This window comes from Panthera pardus, unplaced genomic scaffold, assembly GCF_024362965.1.
Source record: "Panthera pardus isolate Hobbes unplaced genomic scaffold, ASM2436296v1 HiC_scaffold_11, whole genome shotgun sequence".
NCBI lineage: Eukaryota > Metazoa > Chordata > Mammalia > Carnivora > Felidae > Panthera > Panthera pardus.
Window position 1 is genome coordinate 100,601,729 of NW_026526666.1, and position 20,404 is coordinate 100,622,132.

The 20,404-nt window shown below is 42.1% G+C and overlaps 1 protein-coding gene across 1 annotated transcript in view; it reads left to right on the forward strand.

Annotated features, from left to right (window-relative positions):
• Nucleotides 1-20,404, forward strand: part of RERE (arginine-glutamic acid dipeptide repeats) — a 422,698-nt gene that overhangs the window by 182,906 nt on the left and 219,388 nt on the right. Inside the window, 2 exon segments of the mRNA XM_053899022.1 lie at nt 9,404-9,474; nt 18,671-18,796. Of these exon segments, the coding sequence (XP_053754997.1) occupies nt 9,404-9,474; nt 18,671-18,796 (197 nt within the window).

Below are 20,404 nucleotides of genomic sequence, written 5' to 3' on the forward strand. Positions count from 1 at the left end.
AGTGCGATTAAAATTATTGCCTACATATAGTTATGTTTTTATTTCCACGTCCAGCTCTGATATTAGATGGTGAGCTTGTCAAGGGAAGGACAGTATTTTTATTCATCTCAGTATCTCTAGCACTTCGCTGGTATGTAGCTGGTGCCCAGTAAGTCTGTGTGTGAACATTTTATAAGTTTATGATTATGTTTCTTGTAGCATGTATGTGTCTTCATTTTTTAGCTTTAATATAATATTGACAGGATTTGCCTTTACTACTTCAAATAGAGAAGTCTCATTTCCCCCCAAAGTTCTGATTCATTTCCTCTCAGCAGATGTTCAAAACATGATTTTTACGAGGTACAGATTACAGAGAGGAAAAGTCTCATTAAGTGTTATATTGGCCCAAAGCGGTTGCACGCGGGTTTCGAAGCGTGTTGGGAGCAGTTTCATGTAGAAAGTGGCCAGAGCTTCTTACACCAGAAGGTAAACTGAATCTCTCGTCATTCTTGGGAATCAAGGCTCATTGAGATCCTTTAAATACTGCTACCTTGCATAGATCTTTGCTAATTTTGATTCTAAAAGTGACAGGTAGATGGCGATTAGCAGAGCAGGTTACCAGACAGGATCCCCCTCTCCCCACTCCCACCATTCTGGCCTGAGAATGATGTAGCAGATTACCAGACAAGATCCCACCTTCCCCCCATTCTAGGCTGAGAACGATATATATGTTTTAAAGCAAAATTGCCACACGTAGAATGCCAAGGAGGTAGGTAATTGGAAATCGTTGTGTAGGTGGAATTTTTTCTGCAAATACCTGTTGAGTACTTACAAAATGACATAATTCACAGTGGGCTGAAGATCTTTAATGAAAATCTGAGGTCTCCATATTTTTTCAGTCATGTGAAAGTGAGTAGAGGCTTTAAATTATTTTTGAAATTTCTTTGGTCTTTGACTTTAATTTTAAAATAAACACCTGGCCAAAAACAATAGTAACAACAACAAAAACCCAAATTAAAACAATAATGATTTAAGGGGAGAGGGAAGAGGCACGGATAGAAGGAGAGAGTCAGGGAGTAAGTAGGTTTCATTTGCTCTTAGAAGTTTATATAAATTAAAGCCGAGAATAAATTTGAGGCCTGGAGTAGTTTTGGAATAAGCTAGTAGAATTTAATGAGGTATGTTAGATGTCAGCAATAGTATTAGTGACATATCGATCAGTCGATAACATAATACAATCTTCTGTATCTATAACTTCGTGCAAGGCGTTTTGTGGAGGTGAGGCGGGGCAAGATACAAAAGTGGACAGGATTCTAGTTCTTGATCTTTCATTTTATAGGGAGAAATTATTCAAGTAGGGTTGTGCGTTAGTAACTGGCAGGCAGTGAGTGGGCAAATACTAACTGAATAGGACAGACTCTAAGTTGGTGATACTGCGGAAAACACGAAGGACCATGAAGACCTTGATTTGGGTCTTGGAGTTGGGGCAGAATTACAATAGGACCAGGTAGAAGCAGAGCATCTCTAATAGGGGCAACAGCATGAGGGAGTTCACGGAACAGGGCATGATGTGGTTATAGGCGATTCAGGAACCAGTTAAGTAGACGTAAACGTCCACTGAAGAAGAATGAAAAGAGTAGCTTGTGGTTTTCTTTTCCTTCTCATACTTTTGAGTGAATTGCAATTTGTCAGTCAGCGAAGGACTCTGGTGGTTATAATTTTGGGATAGCAAATTCTGGATGCTTGCCTTATTAGTTTGGCTCTTGATTTGATAAGTTTCTTTTAAGGTGCTTTTTGGCATGCCTTTTTCTCCGTTAAGTGTTTCTCACACAGCTGTGTGGATGTTTAGGTGACAGACTGACCACTCAAGAAGAGAATCACTCATGGGATTGTTGTGTGGCCCGGTAAATGAAACGCAGGTAAATTTCTGTGAAACAGAGTATCAGTCTCAGAAGCAATTCAGTAGAATATTTATTAATATGTGTCGTGTACCTTGTTTGTAGATCTAAATCCATATGGTAAGTTTAGCCCGCTTTTAATAAATTTCAATTAATGTCTACATTATGATTTATTGAAATATATAAGAAAATTGTTTAATAGTAAAAAAAAAAAAGTAGGAAATTTTAATCTTCAGTGTTGCTAAAAAAAAACCCATAATAGAGCATCTCTCTGTCAGACTGAGAACTAAACTTTTATTTTCCCAGCCGTTAGTTCTATTTAAGTCCTAACTCTTTCTGAGAAGTTGGTAATAAATAGTTGAATGGGAAGAAATATTTTATGAACATATGCATTAGTCTTACAAGGAAGGCTTATAAGATGTGGAGCCTATAATGCACACACACAAATAATTGGTGTGGGAAATTCTGTAGCTTGATGCTTGAACTGTGAAACCGTTGCTTTTACAAAATTGAGAGCTGCAGACTACAATTAACTGTCATTAATTTCCTTGAATAGAAATATGTTCCATTTACTGTACAATCAGGAGCCAGGCTTGAATGAGTTTAAATAGATGAAATCTAAATTATACTGACGGTCCATTAAACACTAGCAGAAAAACCGTAAAGAAAATGGATTCACTATGATACCAGTTTATAACAAAATCATTTGCCAAATAAGAATTATAGTCTAGGCATTGTGAATTCTCCTGTGTATTTCCAGTGAGCACTGCAAATTGGTTGAGCCATTTATTGTGAAGCACAGGCTCCCAGCGCATTGTTTTCTGAGTAGGAGCCAGCAGTGTTGCTTGAAATCTGCTCTGCAGGACATGACACCAGATCAGACTAGCGATTTGTTTGTTGTCAGCCACGTGGGGCGAGAGGAGCCTTCACTCCGGCCCACCACTGCTTGTTTCTTCCTGTGATTACTGGGCAGAGTGTTCCTACAAGTGTTTGAACTCTATCTGCGTTGGTTTCCTAAATGTACATATTTCAGCCATGTTCCAGTTTGTAATCTTTGCCATGGGGACCTGTTGTTATTTTCATTAGCAATCAGTCATCCTCTCCTAAATAGCAAATTTATAGCAGAATTCAGTTGTTTGATAGGATCCACTGATTTGAGGGTGGGGCTGTCACCCACCTTCCCAGGCACTGAAAAGGTAGGTACAGTGTGGCAGCAGGAGGGAGAGTGGGCTTGAAATCCGCCTCCTCCACGTCTCTGGCTCCCTCACTAACACACTTTGCTTCCATGGGGCAGGTGCCACTGCTGATTTTTAAAGATAGACCCTCCTCTCCCCGCTAGATTCTGTGTGTTCTCTTACGGCACAAGAGCTCTGCACAAACACAGTCGTTAGAAACTGTAAGAGAGATCCACATCACTTAACCGGAGTTTGGATGTTAAGCTGCCTAGGTCTTTTTCACAATTGGGATTCAGTGTGGATCACAAGGAGGGCTTTTTAAGGAACGTCTGCAGAAGGAAATGGTGATAAGAGTGCTTCAGACGCGCTTTGCTGGAGTAAGAGTGTTACCCTAGGGCCAGTCCTCAGAGCTTCGGTGTAACTGGTAAGATGGCTGCTGCGGGCGGCATGATCTTGCGTTCTCCTGTTGTACGGAGTTTTCAAGCCCATGTAGCGCATGATGGATTGGTTGGGGGGGGGGGGGGGCGTGGTGGGCGGGGTCTGGCTGCAGCAGTTATTCCGAAACCTCAGCATCACTTCTTCAAGTTAGATGATTGTTTTGGATCAGTCTTTAAGCTTTGGATGTTCTAGACGATTTTCTGACGTCTAGAGGAGGAGATGAAAAGTGGGAAATTGGACCAGAGTCTCTTTTAGTTATGACCCGCTCCCCCCACCTCCCAGCTGTTTTTTCTCATCATCTAATTTCCTATTAGCAGTGAGGATAATGACAGATGGATATTTGCTAGAAGTGTATGGTCTTCTGATTTTGGATAAAAGCCGGTGTTAGCTTTGTAGTGCTAGTTGGGAACCTGTAGACATTGGAATACATGGAATTTAATTTTCATGAAGTTTAAAAAGGAAGGGACCAAGGCTGTGTTACTTGAGATCTTTTTTCCACTGAGTTTAGAATCTTTACGATGTTACAGGTCAATTTTGGTGACTGTTTTCAGGGTCTGAACATAGGATAAAGGTAAACACTTGAGAGGATTTCACTTACTGAGGTTCTGTTTTCCCAGTTTTTGTTTCCTTTTCTCTTTTTAGTTCTCCACTGTTCCAGACGATGTGTCCCTTGCACACGGAAGAATCTGGTAGAAAACTAAAAAGACATTCCTGCAGTTATTTCTTAAAGAAATATTTATTAGAAAATAGCATCCTTTATGTTCATACTGATGGAGCAGAACAACATTCTTTTTTTAATAATTTTTTAAAATCTTTATTTTTGAGAGACGGAGACAAAGTGTGTGAGCGGGGGAGGGGCACAGGGAGAGGGAGACACAGAATCCGAAGCAGCCTCCAGGTCCGAGCTGCCAGCACAGAACCCAACGTGGGGCCCAAACTCACGAGACGCGAGACCATGACCTGAGCCGAAGTCGGATGCTTAACCGACTGAGCCACCCAGGTGCCCTGAGCAGAACAACATTCTTATGAGGATCTCATAGAACTTCTTTTCTGTTTTTGTTCGGGTCATTTGTTCCCTGTGTAATTTTTGAGTATTTATTCTGGAATTGTATTGTGTATTGTTAGATACAGAGTGGGGAATGGTGATGGATTTGACCGTCGTACGGACGGGGAGGCTGCGGAAGCGGTGAGAGGGGCTCCTCCGTCGGAGGCCACGCTCTGTGGATTGGGATTTCAGTGTTGTTTCTCGCATGCGCGTAGAGCTGCATTACCCTTTTGTATGTTGGGCATTTGGGAACACCCGTATTAACCAGTGAGATACTTGTAGACTTTTGATTCTGTCACAATAGACCAGTCGGCTGTTACCTCACTGAATGGTTCAGTGTCTGGGTAGAGGAATCCTGTGTGAGAGAAATGGAACACGGAAGAACAGAGCAGTCCTGAGAGTGTACCTCCTTGTCCACCACTGTGTCACCCAGCCGGGTCTCTGGGAAATTTATTTGTGAGATAGTCTGTTTATGCATGCCCCCCCCCCCCCGCCCTTTTTTAAACAGGTAGAAGATTTTCTATTGGAAATTATATTGGAGTTCCTTGCGAAGGAATGAGAAGGTATTTCAAAGATTAAGAAGCAGAAACACATTAACAGGAGGGAATTCCTTAAAGGACAGAGCACCGTGGCCAAGCACTGCCTGTGCATTGTGACCCCAGCTTTAATGCTGGGCTCACAGCGCGGCTTGCTCAGTCAGTTGGTGAAGGAGAGTGTCCACTGTGCTCTGGGAGGAGGCTGTCAGGAAGGACGCTGACAGGTTCTTTGTGTTTCGGGATGACAAACTGCCTGATGCTTCAGGCTGTGGTTTTTACCCTTGAGAGGACCATGCTCTTGCTCTATTTACATAAACCTGCTGATTTGCTGAGGGTTGTTGAAAGCAGAGAGGGCTTTCTTTGCCTTGAGAATCTGCCTTCATGTTTTGGCTGACTTCCTTCCCCAGCTTAGCAAATGCTCTGTCGTTTGCAGATGGCACAATAGATTCTTGGACACAGAGCTTTGTTGAGGTTGTGAGAAATAGCCAGAAACGCCCCTGTTCAGTATCATTGCATAGATCATGGATGCAGGATTGAGGTCACTCAGTTGTGTGATCCATTCCCTGGCAGAGGCTTGGTGTTAAGAGAGCAAGCCTCAACCTAGACCCGTGGTTTTATTTCAGACACCCCTGGTAGAGAAAAAAAAAATTAGTTAGCGTGTATTGTTTGGAATAATTGATACCGATGGTAATGGCCTCACTCATTTTTCTGGCCTATTTCAGGCTTGCTGATTTTAAGATTAAAAAAATATATATTTGCCCTGCAGCAGCCGTTTGCTCAATCTGGTAAACACGCGTTTTCGTATGGATAATTTTGAAAATGTGCATTATGCACTTAATGGATTGCATCAGCTTTGCTCAGGTTTTTCAGAACTGCTAGCTTTGTGATTAAAAAAAAAGAGAACAGTTTCTTTCTTTCTTCATTTTTCTTTTCTCCTTTTCTCTTTACTTTCTTTCCTTCCCTCTAAGAAAAAAGGTGTCTGTAGTACATGTGTTGGCCATGGGAGATTTTCAGGTTGAGGCTCATTGACCCAACTGACAGAAACCAATTTTATCACTTCAGACAATCTATGCACTTATAAACTGCATGAAGACTCTTGGCAAATCATTTTGGCTTTAAAAGATTACTGGGCATATATTCCAACTGAGATTTTAACATTGCTCTTTACTTATGTTCTCATCTTTCCCTTGCCAAATAAACCACTTTATTTTTGTGCTCACTAAAAACATCTATATAAAGTTATTTTCTTAAATAGTTGCTTAATTAATGAGACAAGAGAGAAATATTTTTTTATTATGAGTATTTGGCCTCATTTAACCTTGTTTTGAAAATCATTAAGGTAACACTAAGTAGTTTTTTTTTTCCCTGTGAGACTTGAATTCCAAATTGTTCCTTAGGATGCGTTCTCTTTTAGTTGGACCATCCTAATTTTTATGAGAGGGTGATAAAGAAAAATTTGACTCTACGATAATTTCTCATGCTTTTACTTTTATAATGAATTTAAAAAGTCAGATTAAAACAATGTATTTTTTTTTCCATTTTCTGTGGCAAGTTAGACGTGGTAAAAAAGTTTATATTACCCTTGATCTTAGTGATTCTGTGTTTTACGATTACTTAAATAAAAGACTTTAAAAATTTTGTTATTTAATTATGAAGTGAGCTTATCTTTTTCATGTATAAGTTTCCAAATACTGATAGAGATCACTGGATACAGTGACCTGTTTTACAGATGATTAGTCCTGTGCATTGGAATCTCCTATATGGATTTAGATGAATTTGGGTTGACATGGTAGCTTTTTAAACAGAAAGAGGTGACTTTTTATCTGTTAATAAGGTATGAATAAGTAGATGTAGTAATTCCATGTGTCAGGTTTAAGGACCTTTCTCACTCGGCCTTGTTCCTAATGGCAGCATTCCTTGGGCCAAGGGGTGTGAGTCGGCCTCCAAGACTGCCAAAAGCTTGTTAAGGGCAGGGTTATCAGGGGCCATCCTCGACATCCCAGTTTATTCCTTTCCTCCCTTCTCTAAGAGAGTTACATCCAGGTATATTTACAGATAATCATTTTCCTGACTGTAACTTTGCAGTGAGAAATGAAAGATTATAGATTCTCTTTCCTTTTCTGGAAAGCTTTTTTTGGATACGAGTTAATAGCTACTTTAAGTCTCAGAGTTAGAGGGTTTATAGTTACAGTGATTCTGTTGATTATGAAAAGTATACAAAAAGCTTTTTTTAAGAAGGGAGGTGTTGCCATTTCTTCACAGAGGAGCCTCATGAGAATTGACTGCCCGGGGAACTAACTCATTTTAAAGTAGGTGCTGGTGACATGAAGGAGTGAAGAGAATTTGGCATGGACAGAGTAATGGAGTTTTGGATACTATAGCCCAGTGGAGGTTGAGATGTAGTGTAGGACCAAAGCATCGTATGCAGCATGTGTTTTTGTCCAATGAACTTTAAGAAAGTGGAAGTCATTAGCTGGGAAGTAACCCATTAGTTCCGAAGTCAGTGAATATAGTTAGGCGTGACAGTGTTAAGAGATACAGAAGACAAGGCTTTTCCGTAGGAGGTGGGTGAAAGGAAGAGAGGGCCTGTAGACTAATTTGTGTTCAGGTTGAGTGAGACAGATACATAATAGGTATCTAGAGACTTGAAATACTGGTACTTGGTACAACAGGAATTGGACACAGACATTAAGATCCTTGGGTTGTTCCAAAATTGTTCAAGTGCAGTTTTTTTAATCTAGGAAACGTTTTTACTTGAATACCAAATTAGGGGTAGTGAGACAAACATCTGCCGAAGTGGGAAGAGTCCTCTTGTTTCTTAAGATGATTGGCATGTTAAATGGACGTTGCCTGAATATTGAGCAGACTTATCTAGCATCCTGGACCCTGGAATAACAGAGAAAGTTCAGTCAACAGATTATTCCTGAGCTACTGTTGTACATGAATTGAGGGATAGAATCTTTGTTGTTGAGTCTACATCCGAATAAAGAAATCAGTTTGGGACGTTCTGGATGCCTAGATGATTCGCATTCAGATTTCATTTTCTGGATTGACTGGGCTACAAAAATCCTGATGTCTTTCAGGAAGTTTCTTTTTTTTTTTTTTGGAAGGAAGTGTCATTGGTGAGGGCTTTCTTCATGATCCACCTCTCACTGGGTCAGCTAGTGCTTGTGGTGGTACTGGACTGTCCACTGGATGGATGACTCCAGATTTCTACTCCTTGTCTTATTCTTGACTCCACATGTGTGAAATAAGGCAGTAGAGGAATCTGCTTGTATTCTCAAGCATCTCAGTTATTTTAAGATACACTCATTGGGAAGGATCATGAGGAAGGATGAAACAAGTGGCATTTTGAATGTGGGTATCATGGTCATTATCCCTAGAAAATTTGATGGACTGCAGATGCCTTTACTTCTTAGGAAATAATACGTAGAGATTCCTATTCTAAGCTTCATGATGATCTTGGGTTGTCATGTGGAGAATTAGTTCAAGTCCCTTTATAGCTACTGCTTCCCTTAAAATCATTGCTTCCTTAAAAAAAAATGTATCTTAACCTGCCATTTTAAAGACTTTAAACCAGCCCTTTAGAGGCCAGCTATCGAGAACATCAGAAATAATTGCCCAACCATTGCCGTGTCAAATATAATTTAAGAAAGCACACTCTTATTCCCTTGAGAAAAGTGTGGTTTGGTTTACTACATCCCATCTGATTTGCGGCCTTCTTTTTCTTTATAATTAGAAACCAAAATGTGTTTAGGTTACAATTTAATAGTAGTAAGTTGCCCACAACAGGTTACATTTCTTCTTTCTGTTTTCTTGGTTTAGGCGAAAAGGTCATTGTAATGGCATGTTGAAGCTAGTCCTCTTCACATGTTTCATTTATTTCCTCACAAATTATTTACTAAAAATAAAGCAGCCCCTGGCAAAGCCATTCCTCTTTCTGAAGACACGGGAGCATCTGAGTAAGACATTCACAATTTTGTCTTGTGTAGCTGTGAGCAAGTAATTCCCCTGATTGAAGTGTTTCTGTCAAAATATGGTTGATCCCACGAGATTTCCTTCTCCCTCTTCTTCAGGTGCCCCGGAAGCAATAATTGAGGCTTTATCACGTTCTTTAAATGATCAGAAAAGTGGTCAATAAGGGCCTCAAGTCAAGGGCTGTTTTCCTCCAGCTTACATTTATTTGTAATTTACAATTCATCTTTGAAAATTTTTTTCCTATAAAAGAGATGTGCTTTGTCATTTGTTTATTTATGCGGTGGCTTTATGGGCCCTGTCTTTGTTCCCTTAAAGGTAAATGCCATTGTTTTAAATTTTCTTTTTCTTTTAAAGACTGTGTGTATATCGAGAGTCGGAGGCCAAACACGCCGTATTTCATCTGTAGCATTCAAGACTTCAAACTGGTAAGCATTTTTAATGTCTGTTGCTTCTGCTCTGTACCTTCCTTCTCTTTCCAGTTCCATGGATTGCTTCTTCCTGGTTACTGACTTGATAACCGGTTCACCTCTGAGTGCTAACTGCCTGGCTGCTGTAGCACACATGTAAGGCAGTTAGTGGTTTTATCCGTTTGCTTTTGTAACACTTACTGTTATAAAGCTTGTCCTGTGAACAACATTTCCAAAGTTTTCATTTCTTTGGTAGCTGTTTTGGCCATAATTTCAGAGATTTTCTTGAGTTTCTGAAGCTGTGTGTTTCTTCTCAGCCATTGTGAAGAACCTGAAGTAAATGTGGGAATTAGTGGTGAGTTGGAAAAAAAGAATACAAATGGGCCAGAGAGTAGTTTTTGGCGATGACTGTCTTTTACTTAGATATTTTGAGTGTATCTTGGGGTCGCCTGGTGTTGGAGGTTGGGGGAAGGAAGTCTGGTTTGGGGATGTATAGAGCTATAGTACTTCCCACTGCCAACCTGCCCAGTTTTAGAGGTGCTGGTATTGCCCGGTAGGTAGGCAAATCTCTGGGTTGTAGACTGGTGGTTCCCAGCCTTGCGGCTTTGGATCCCTGGATCTCAGCAGAGATTTACCAGAGGTCTGCAAGTAAACATTTTCAGTTTAAAATATGCCTCCCATGTGTTTGTGCAACTACTTCTCAAATATATTCATATGCTGGTGTGATTTTAAAGTGAAAAAATTCACTTTATTTAAAGACAATACACAGTTAAGAATCAGCTTATTATGTGTTTTCCTCAAACATGGTATGTGAAATACCATCAGAGTACTGCCATTTGGGGGATCTTTTGAAACATCACAAAGGTGTCCTTGTACTTGAAGGTTGTGAACCCTGTCTGCCTGCTTAGATACAGGGAAATCCTAATTCTTTAGTTGTGTACAGGTATGTATCCGTATCTGTGAATGCTCTCATTTCCAAAACCTTTGTAGCTTGACAGCATTTGTGTTCTGACACTCTGTATGTGGTATGTGATACTTCAGTCTAAAGAAAGGTAATGTAGTCTGAAGAGATCTTGAACTCTGCGTCTCCTTTGTTTCTTTTTATCATTTTTAATGACCCCAACTACCCAATTAGTGTATTCCAATTTAGCTAGTTAAAAAATTGCATGCCATTTAATTTTCCTTATTAAAGTTTTGTTGCATAAGTAACACATGCTTACTGTTTTAAAAAAGTCAAATGTGCCATTTGCTTCTGTGACTTATTTATTCTTGGTAGGCTGCTTTTAATTTCCCTGCTTGTGTTACAAGGAGGCCTTGCAGTTTAGTTTTGTAAATCACTTTCTATTCAAATTTTACATCAGTATGAAGTTTTAACATTTTTAGAGGTCTTTGCTATTTCTTACATATTTCCTCCCAAAGATTTCTTTTGCAGATGCTGCACTGATATCTGAAAATCGGGGCAGTGGTCTTGTTTCCTGATGAGCTTTCTTTTGCTTGTGGCTACTGCTCCTGTTCTGTTTCTGCTTATTGTCTTTGTGGGTGATTTTTTAATTTCAATTTAATTTAATTTAATTTAATTTTTTATGATTTTTTTTTTTTTTACCACCAAATGGAGTACCAGTGCACCATGGAAAAGATATAGTCGTGAAATAAAGTTACAAACGTTTTTTTTGTTTGCTGTTTTTTTTTTTAAACCTATTAGATTCAGAGCCCTTTTTGTATAATTTTAGCACATTAGCAGGTGCCTTCATGTTTGAACAGCGTCTCTTATGAAATGCTGATTACAGTGTGATAGTTGCTGTTTGGGGCAGAGGTTCCTGCTGAGTTACAGTAATTGCTCAGAGGATTAACAGCAATAAAAGCTGAAGCTTCTGTTGTCAGTATTGGTCTGGTACAACACATTAAAGCCGTCTGCAAAAACAGTGTGGGGAGTGGGCACGGTGTGTGAGGTGCACACTGCTACAACGCGTGTTTTTGTCTCAGTTCTATATTCAGCACATACGTGTAGTTGTTGTGTAAGAATAACAGAGATGGGGAAATACTGACTCCTAGAAAGAATGCAGTTATTGTCTGGATGTCCACTTTCTTCCTTCCATGGCTCGCATTTCTGCTTATGAAAAGATAACTTAATAGATGAGAATAATCATAGATTTTTTTTTCCTTCAGCTTACCCAGGCTTTTAAGGGGAAAAGATGAACAGAAGGAAATATGCTTTGTTTCTCTTCAAGATTTTAAAAAGAAGAAATTGGAGTTGGTTTTGCCCACAGCAAATACCGTGCGTGGCAAGAGGAGCGACGAAGACAGAAACCCAGCAGCTTTGAAATGTTGTTGATTAATTATGTATTTTATCTTTTTAAGCTTTTTTGGTTTGGGGTTGTAACTGAGAGATGTGTTCTTTGTTTACAGCCATTAATTAGAATTAACCCTTTTACTGTGGTGAGTTTTTGAGCATATGGTATATTTGAGACTGTGAGAAGAACCGGGCAGATGCCCTTTGTGGTCCACATTAAGTAAGACTACAGTCCTTAGCAGCAGTTAAGGAATTGAGAGGGGGGCCTGAGGAAACCTCTATGGCCAGTCACCAAAACTAGCGTGATGCCAGTTAGTCGAACTGAGAACCCTGGGTAACATTTCAGGAACTAGTTCTGTGAGACATAAGAAGGGTCTTTGCATTTTCTGTGGGGACCTGGGCCGTCCCCTGGGCTCTGCCGCTACATCCCGTGCAGTCGGAGTCCACGCTACAGAAGGTAGTTGTCTCTGTGTGCGGGATTCCGTTACACCTGGCCAGGTGTTCAACAGTGTCCCCATTCACTCTCAAAGGGGTCCTTGTTTTAGATGACAGTTTACGTGGCCATCTTGCCTGGGGGGATGGGATCCACGGCTTCCTCTTTGTTCGCGTGCAACCATCAAAGCGCATAGGGCCACTCCCGTACTATATTGGTCCATCCGTTTAGACCCCGCACTTTCACGGGGTGCGTGGAAGCTGTGATGGTGCAAAGTGGTCGAGTTCCCAGCAGAACTGAGGGCACTTGTGAAAGTAGCACTTTTAAGGGAAGCACATTACGTGTTGTGTTAGGAAGCTTTCGTCCTCGTAGGGCGTGTTAATTTGATTGGGCTTCTTTGCACGCGAGGAGACCAGCCTGGGTTTGTTTGACTACGATGACGAAGGGATCCGTGGAACAGGTAGTCAAAGCAGGGGCGCAAGAGGCAGGAGGGGCGAGGTGGAGTGAGGGACGGTGCGTGCTTCGAAGTAGGAATAGGAAGGATCCTCAGTTAAATAAGGCAGCTGGGCACCTGAGGCTTCCGAGCGAAATGAGGCAGCTGCCAAAATCTTTAGCTCTTTGAAAGAAAGGCAACATGGAACCGGCAGTCTGCGATCTTCGCGGCCTTGCTTGAAAAGATTAACCGAGAGGCTGAAGGAGTTAGCCGAGGGGCCAACGGGAAAGGACGACTCGAGAAACGCCTCAGTGCCCACAGAGAGGGCTGGCAGGCGCAGACAGGTTGCAGGCCAGCTGACCCTGACCCGGGGAGGCCGGAAGCCAGGAAGAGTGGGGACCGGAGCAGCTGCACCAGGGAGCGGTGGGCGGCGACAGGGCGAGAGCCCGCCCTCTGCCCCGCCCGGAGTCCGCCCCTCTGCCCCCGTGTGCCCAGGCTTCCTCAGGCCGCCCGTTCGGGTACTTGTTCGGTGTCCTTGTTTCTGCTCCCCAAGGGCCTGTCTTCTCGGCCGGCCTGAGTGGCTCTCCGCCCGCAGCCGAAAGAGCCTGGCATGACCTCTCCAGCGCTCCCTTCTGCCGCGCTGCCGCGGCTCTCCTAGGTCGGTTGTGACTTAGCTCGCTTCCAGAGTTCTGTTCCCGGATGAGCCAAGATCGCCAAGGAGCCTTATAGCCCCGAGTGCGGTGAGGAGTGTTTCCGTTAATCAGGGCCTTCGGAAGGCCTTTAACGAAAGCCTCCTTGGTGCGCTTTGTTGGGCGCGGCTCCTGGAGGAGCCGGAAGCCTGTGGGACAAAGTGCCTTCCCTCAGTGACCGTAGTTTCTGGTTGGACAGACAAGTGCGGCATTACGGGGTGTCAGTCCTCAGAGAGAACGCTCTCCGTAGGATTGATGTGGAGGAAGCCATTCACTTTTTGTCCCCAGAGAAAGAGTTCTTTCTTGCTTTTACTAAAAAACAATAAAATTCCATTTTTTATAGAAATCCAGGCCATCAGCATGATAGAGTTGATTTGCTATCGTAAATCCTGAAAATGCTTAGCAAGATCATTTAGATTAGTAGTTTTCATTCAGTAGAACACTGAGGACTACCTTGTCTGGCTCTGATAGTACTCCTTTGTACCTAAGTCTTCGTTCACAGATAAGTCATGGAACCCAGTCCTTTGATATTCTACGCGGACATTCCGTGTGGATGGGTTCCTGATGAGCTTTCATCATTCCTACGTTAGAAAAAAAAGGATTTTGGTCTCCTAGAGTTAAATAATTACCGGTTCTTCAGCTGTTGTACGAAATGATTTTCCGGGTTGGATATGTAATTACTTCAAATATTATTTTGAGCAAATACCAGTGATTGATTCCTTTGGTGCCTGTTTGGTTTATTAGAAGCTGAAAGCTGTCATTAAAATTAAACCTGGTGTAGAGATTCCTTCCAGTTGGGGGAATATCATTGGGGATATTACGGTATTTTTGGTCACCTGTTTAGGGCTCAGTGACTTGTTACGGCTCCGCATGGACGAGTGTGCTTTTGTGGCCTTTCGTCCCTGACGGCACGCGTTCTAAGTGCTGGTTGTGAGTGTGGAGGAGCTGAGGCTGCACGCCACATCTCCGTTACTGCTTTCTCTTGGTTTCATTGCCAAGTGTGAGCAGCCCGGGGGAGGAACATTCGGAATTACTTCTTCCTGGTCGGTGTCTGTAAAGAACCGTACCCCCAAAGTTGATTGCACAGGACAGCGGAGAGGGGCTGCGGACACAGGAGCTTCGGCTCAGCTTCGCTCCCCATCGGTGTTGCCCTCTCGCCACCAAATCAAGTTTCTCAGAAGCAGATTAAAAGCAAGGAGCTGCTTTTCCGTCATTACAGTGAAAATTTAACTGGGGATAAGTAATTTTATCTTTTCATTTCTTGTTAGGGACCTCGACATAGATAATGCTGGGGGACACGGGACCCCTCGTTACCGTGCACTCTGTGCACACACCTGTGTGTATACACCGTGAGTTCGTTTTCACTTAGGCACCACATGCCGCAGTCGTTTATTCCCATCTCGGCTGCCGTGCTCGCTCAGCATAGAATGTATGGCGTGTAGACGTTTGGGAAATGGGCATTCGTTTTGATACTAGGTAAATCTCGTATCAGAAACTTTCCCGGGAATGGGATAGGAGGACTGCATTAGTGTGAGTGTGGCTAATGCAGAACGTGTGGTGTCACCCAGGGACCGAGACGAGGGACGGTAGCGTGCATGTGTCCGAGCTTGACTTTGGCATCAGCTGGTCTGTTCTCGAGTTGCTGTCTTTCATGACCTTGGGCAAGACGCTCAGCCCTCCTAACTTTGTTTTATTTACCCGTGTAGTTGGGGTATAAAGCACCTACCTGGCAGGGACGTTGTTTTTCGATTAAAAGATCGAGCCTGCAAAGTGGATGCAGGGTGCTGGGGCCGTGGGAGGACGTGGTAGGGATATGGTGTTTCATCAGTACTCTGCGTCCAAGCTTTGCAGGGGCAGACACCGTGCCTGCTTTTATTCACTGATGTATTACTGTGTGCTTATTAGCATATGCCCGGCCCATCCACAACAAATGTTTATTGAATGTTGAGTGAAGTTAACATTTCAGTGGGAAAAAACTCAGTGCATAAAGTTTTAGAAAAACGTTATTAGCAGTGATTTGATACAATGCATTAACTACAAATCCACCTTCTCTTTATTAAACAAACCAGAGAGACGCATTTCTTTACTGTTAGTCTACAACGTGTAGTGTTTTGGTTCGCTTGTAGCGTGTAGTACTTTAGATATTTAAATAATAAAAATCTATTCTTAAAATAACTTAAAACTCAGTTACTTACTTTCTTCAGGAGTTTACAGAGGGTTGCCGAAGTCATAACATTTTTTAGGCATTATAATGTGTTTTGAATTTTCTATATTACTGACTTTTAGCAAAGATAAATGAGGACTTAAGTCTGTAGGTGAACATTCCCGAGAAGGCTGGCTGATAGGAAAAATGCCTTATGATGTAATGATTCAGTTTCGTGTCAGGTAGTGGTTGATTTTCTCTTTTTGGTAGCCGCTCAAGTTAGATTTCCAGAACTGAGTACTTCTTTCCATAGTTCCTTTTTCTCCTCTAGTTCATTCCCTAGGAAAAGGTCAGTATCCCCCATTTACATCTGTGTGACTTTGACGGTAGTGTTGGATAATGAAGTGAAATCCTTGAAATTCGTTATCGACTGTTTTTTAGTTTACAGGGTGAGGAATTAAGTATTATTTAGAGACATAATGGAGTGTGCAGCTGAAGTCCTTCTCCCACAGGGCTCCTTTCCGCCACTTTAGTTGTCCTCACCTGTCTGGAGTGGGTGCTCCAGCATGACACCACTCTTACACGGTGATTTCCACGTCCAGCAAAGGTGCACCCTATTGATTTGGTGCTCAAGTATTCTTCTGGAGACCACACCGTTTTTCTCCCTTCATTTACAGTACAGGCCATGGTTGCTTAGTTGCTGTCTATAAGCATTACGATAAACTGTAATGGGTCATTAAGCTTGCTCCATGCTATTTGTGTGGAGTAGGCCACCAATAATAAAAAATGTATGCACAGAGACTGTATGTCCTTTTCACATATAAATGTGACGTTTATGATTTTATTTAATCCTTTAAGAAGCAAGAGGGGGATGAAATCCTTAGCCCCAAGTTTAATGGACAAAATATCGTCAGGTGTTCCCCCCGCCAGTTATGGAGCAGTCATGTTGCAAGTTATTTTGAATCACTACAGCCTTTTTCCCTGATCCGAATGTCAACTTATAAATGGTGGGGCTGATATTCACATAAATGAAAATCAAAATGAGGCTTTGGGAATAAATACTCTCATAGCATCCTATTGGCCCCATTTACCCAGCTTCTCAGCAGGCTGTTTTCACTCATGACTGACAGTCATTGTAGGCCACGTGGGATTTAAAGTTTTAATGGTTCACTGTTACCGTGAAGTTGGGTAATTCATTTTTTTCCTGGTTTATTTGGATTTTAGGACTAGGAAACCACTGAAAGAATTTCGTTTAATTATACTGTTCCATAAAATATGTATCTAAAAATGTTTACTAAACCTGTTCTCTGGAGGTGAAATGTTTTTAATGCGAAAAACCCTAGGTATTCTAACCTTTCTAAAAAAGGAGCTTAAGAAAGTTTGAGACAACTTCAGATTTGCAGAGGGCTGCTTTGCAAGAATATTGGCAAAGTCTTATTCATATTCTTGATATCTTAGAATTGGAAATTGATAATTTGTGTGTACCTGTGGATGTTTGTGATTAAGGACTAACTTGAAATAGTCCAAGTAAAACCCACCAGAAGAACCAAAAGAAAATGAGGGAAACAGATACCTGTTCATGTTTTCCGATTCATAAGTAAGAATAGTGCTTTGCTTTGAAATGTACTTTTTAATACTTAAAATGTTTTAATAATTATTTGAACTTTTGCATATTTAAAATAATGCCAAGGTGCTTTGAAATGCTTTACTCGGTGTCTTCTTTATTTAAAACTCTTGATGTGAATGAATAAGAATTTGAATGATCTGACTGATGAATTACTAGTGCAAAATATTCACCAGAAATTCATTTTTATTGGATGATTATGGTAAAAAAAAAAATACTGAGTATTTTGTATATTGTAATGCACAGTTGACCCTTTGATTTGGAATTTGTGGTGCTGGTATGGGGAGGAGGGAGGTGTGTGTGGAGCAGATGCTGTTGCTAACAACACTTGTTGTGATTGTGTGTCGTCCTTGAGGCAGTGGGAGTCAAGACTGACCACACAGGAAGTGTACTATGGGGTGCCCAGGATATACTCTAGAAGGTGATCTGCAGAGAAGGCAAAGAAAACCATCGTGATAAAGACAGCCCCCACTATTAGCTTATTTTCTTGGGATTTGTGTTTTTGTCTTAAAAGAGACCTAGAAAAATAAGTAGTTCATGGAACATGTTAAAATCTTGGATTATAGGAAGTTGTTAGTGATTCAGAAGGAATTAAATTTAAGAAAGCTCCCTAAAAATGCTTTAATATTAAAACGTTTGCTTGTCTGTTATTTTAAAGCAACTTTAAGAACAGAGATTCTTCTATAAGTGTTTGGATCTTATGGAGTTTGTAGTTTATTTAAAAACCACACGAAACTGGGCTGGTTAGTTTTTGGAAGTGTTATGTACTCTCCAGAATGTATAAAAAGGGAACATATTTGAACTGTTACCGAGGTATCTGTTTTGATACTTACAAGGACGGTGCTGGCTTTCAGAAGTTGCTCTCTAATCTGCTGCTGCTTTAAATGTTTGCACGGTGTAAAGGAAGACGCATAGACACGTGGTACGCACCAGCGCTCGTTTCGCGCCTAAAAGAAATAGTGGCTTTCTTGAGCTTATGTTTTGTGCCTGTTCACATGGGCACTGGGAGAAAATTAAAACTCACTTTAAAGGTGTCTCTTTTCCCTCTGTTATTAAGCCTTTGTCTTTTGCCTTGCCTTTAGCTTTACAAAATTAAACTAGGACTTTGAGAAAATGGTAGGATCTTCCTTTGACCTCCTAATGCCTCAAATATTTCCTTACTAAGTACCTGTCTTGTGCCTCTAGGGTCTCGCATTAGAAACTCTTCTGAAAGCTCAGTTTGTCCACTTCTGGTTCATTTACGGCTGCGTTTATCTGACACCATTGCGTTTTTGTTTTTATTCTAAGCAAAGCATGCCGTTGTCACTGTGTTTTGGCACTGTGTCACATCTTAACTTGGTTACTTGGGGGGCACACACCATACTGCTTTACAACAGGACCCAGATTAAAGTCTGGAGCCACAAGGCTCGTATGTTTGTTCATGCTGAACTAAGGCAACGGCGCTGATGCAGAAAGGCTGATAACTTCGGTGGTAGAACAAATTCTCTGAGAGGCCATCTGCTCAAGGGTGGTGCAGATACCTGCTTGTGTGCTGCGTGCCCCCAGTAACCAGGGCTGGAGGGGACGTTGGGCATGCTAACTGAAAGCTCTTTTCTTTTTTAGGTCCACAACTCCCAGGCCTGCTGCAGATCTCCAACTCCTGCTTTGTGTGACCCCCCAGCATGCTCTCTGCCGGTGGCATCACAGCCACCACAACATCTTTCTGAAGCCGGGAGAGGGCCTGTAGGGGTAAGGAGAATCCCGTTTTTAAAAGCTATCAATATTTTATATCCCATAGGGTATAAAATAGGAATATTACCTCCCTCCCCAGAGCCCCTTTAAAAAATGTGCTGTATTGTATGTGTTTTTAAAGGAGTAACAAGTACATGCACAGAGGAAGCAAAATACGGGACTTGCCTTACCCCTCTAGGACAGTTCCAGAAGTCAGCGGGGTTTGGTGGTGTAGGGTATTGGGGCGCCAGCAGAGAGCATGCTGGGCTGTTGCAAGGAGCAGGAGCTGGCAATCAGCAGCGAGTATGGATGTTGGCAACTGAAATGGGGAAAAAAGGGGGTAAGTTTGAGTCCAAGTGTGAAATGTGCACTTCCCCAGCATCGTGGGGACTTAGGGCCCACAAATCTAAACTATTTTGGATGCTGTCCTCTCAGGTGACATTTTGTCGAATATCGCTCAGAAGCAGCTAGGCTCTTCTGCGATGCCAGATAGAGAATTAAACCCTTTGAAAGGCTTGAGTTAGGGTGTAGCTACAGTGGACTCGGCTGTGCCCTGGTAATGTCTCCATTACCTGGTGGTAATGACGTGTGTGTGAGGTGCAGCAGGATGAAGTGTCTGTGGTGCTTTGTCCCTAGAGCACGGGGCCTGGTGTTGGTGATCTGTGGGTGGTTTGTGTGTCCTGTATCTCCCCTCTTATGAAAGTTGTGTAAACATCTGTCTGCCTTTCTTTTTCCTTTATGAGGATTTAATGATAATGTTTTCCGGAAGACAGGTGTTTATTCTGATTGACTGCTGTTAATCACCAAAGAAGTTGAAGACCTGTCTTCTCTCTTGTTGTGCGTAATCTGACCGTGGGGCTCAAATGCATACTCAGGAAATAACACAAGATACTTGGCGCTGTATAATGAATTGCTCAGTTATAGTGTAGAATAATAGTATCTTGAAACTAGGAAAAGCGAGTGCTCCCAACGGGCTGCCCCACTTGGGGGAGTTTTGTGAAGACAGGCAGGTTTTGAGGAGCCGGGTTGGTTTTTGATACATCAGCAACATGTGGACAGGCAGACTGGAGGAGCCTTCCAGGTGTACGTGTCCACCTGTCCCTGTAAGCCACATAGACGGTGAGCCTGGTGAGGCTGGGAGTTGAGAGAAGATGACCGCAGGACGTCGGGGAAGAGCACAGGTTAGTGGGTCGTGGGGGTGGAGGTGGCACATAACGCGGGGCCAGATCAGAGAGCACGGTAGAGGTGAGACGAGGGCAGATTTTATGTGACACGTGGGAGAGAAGCCTTTGTAGGCTTTTTTATTCCAGACAAGCTGATTTGCAAATGCTTGCTTAAGAAGATGGATTGGGTATCCGGTGCATTCTGGCCAGACGGCAGAAGCTCCAGCTAGATGGTGAGGGCTGTCACCCATGTGTAAAGAGAAGAGGACCGGGACAGGGGAGCTAGGATATTAATCATCGTAACAAAACCAGGAGTAATCGTCACAACAGCAATGTCATGTGCAAATAGTTGCTGGTGTAATTTATCAAGAATTAGACCAGAAAAAAGGCTCACATTATGGAAACCTTGGAATTCTTGATATAACAACCATTCACAATGGAAGATAAAACCCAGTGTAGTGGA